Source organism: Penaeus monodon, chromosome 28, assembly GCF_015228065.2.
Source record: "Penaeus monodon isolate SGIC_2016 chromosome 28, NSTDA_Pmon_1, whole genome shotgun sequence".
In the NCBI taxonomy this organism is placed as follows: domain Eukaryota; kingdom Metazoa; phylum Arthropoda; class Malacostraca; order Decapoda; family Penaeidae; genus Penaeus; species Penaeus monodon.
The window spans coordinates 28,638,689-28,639,655 of NC_051413.1; the positions used below are offsets into that span (position 1 = coordinate 28,638,689).

The window sequence follows — 967 nt, forward strand, 5'->3', positions numbered from 1 at the left end:
TATCCGCCTCCTCCTCCTCCCCCGCCGCCGCCTCCATGCCCACCTCCTCCCCCAAGGCTGAAGCTGCTACTCGAGACTCCGCCTGAACCTCCGAAAGCGCCGCCTCCAGCTCCCCCTCCATATCCACCGCCGCCGACGCCTCCATGGCCACCTCCTCCTCCTCCTCCTCCGTGCACTGCGCCGCCGCCTCCATATCCCCGCCACCGCCTCCTCCTCCAAGGCTGAAGCTGCTACTCGAGGAGCCGCCACCGCCTCCGAAACCGCCCCCTCCACCTCCTGCTCCATACCCCCCGCCTCCGCCACCTCCTCCGCCTCCGTGTCCTCCTCCTACGCCGGGGGCTCCGAGGCTGAAGCTGTGACTCGACGTCCCTCCTGCGCCTCCGCCGTGGCCTCCGCCGCCTCCTCCTCCAAATCCTCCACCTCCATAGCCGCCTCCACCACCACCTCCTCCTCCTCCTCCAAGGCTGAAGCTATGACTCGACGTCCCTCCAGAGCCTCCAGAGCCTCCGTAGCCACCCCCTCCCCCGCCTCCATGTCCCCCTCCTGCGCCGCCTCCCGCAGCGCCCAGGACGACCAGCGAAGCCAGGCTCAGCAGCGCGAACTTCCTCTGCAAAGGCCCCCGATGAGGGAGTAAAGGTTATTTGCATAATTAATATGGATTATATGAATAACGACGATAACCACAATTACGAAAATGCTGATAATGATAACAGATAACAGCAATGCACGCTAGCAACCTGATGCAGTGGCAGAAATTCCCCAAAACATAGGTTCCAAATTGATCAGAACTGCGAGACATCAGTTCCAAAAGTAAGTCCGATTTCATCATAAAACAGAAATAAAATCTATTTGATTCTGAAATCGATTCATTTGTTTCAGATTACCTTCCTCTGCGTATTGTTTTCTTCTTCTGATACAAATAATAACAATATTTCTTTTAAATAATTGCAGGTAATGAGAGTGATAA

General features: G+C 56.6%; 1 protein-coding gene across 1 annotated transcript in view; it reads right to left on the reverse strand.

Annotated features, from left to right (window-relative positions):
* Nucleotides 1-967, reverse strand: part of LOC119591160 (glycine-rich protein 5-like) — a 9,495-nt gene that overhangs the window by 986 nt on the left and 7,542 nt on the right. Inside the window, exon 3 of the mRNA XM_037939870.1 lies at nt 44-607. Within this exon, the coding sequence (XP_037795798.1) occupies nt 44-607 (564 nt within the window). The remainder of the gene's footprint in view (nt 1-43; nt 608-967) is intronic.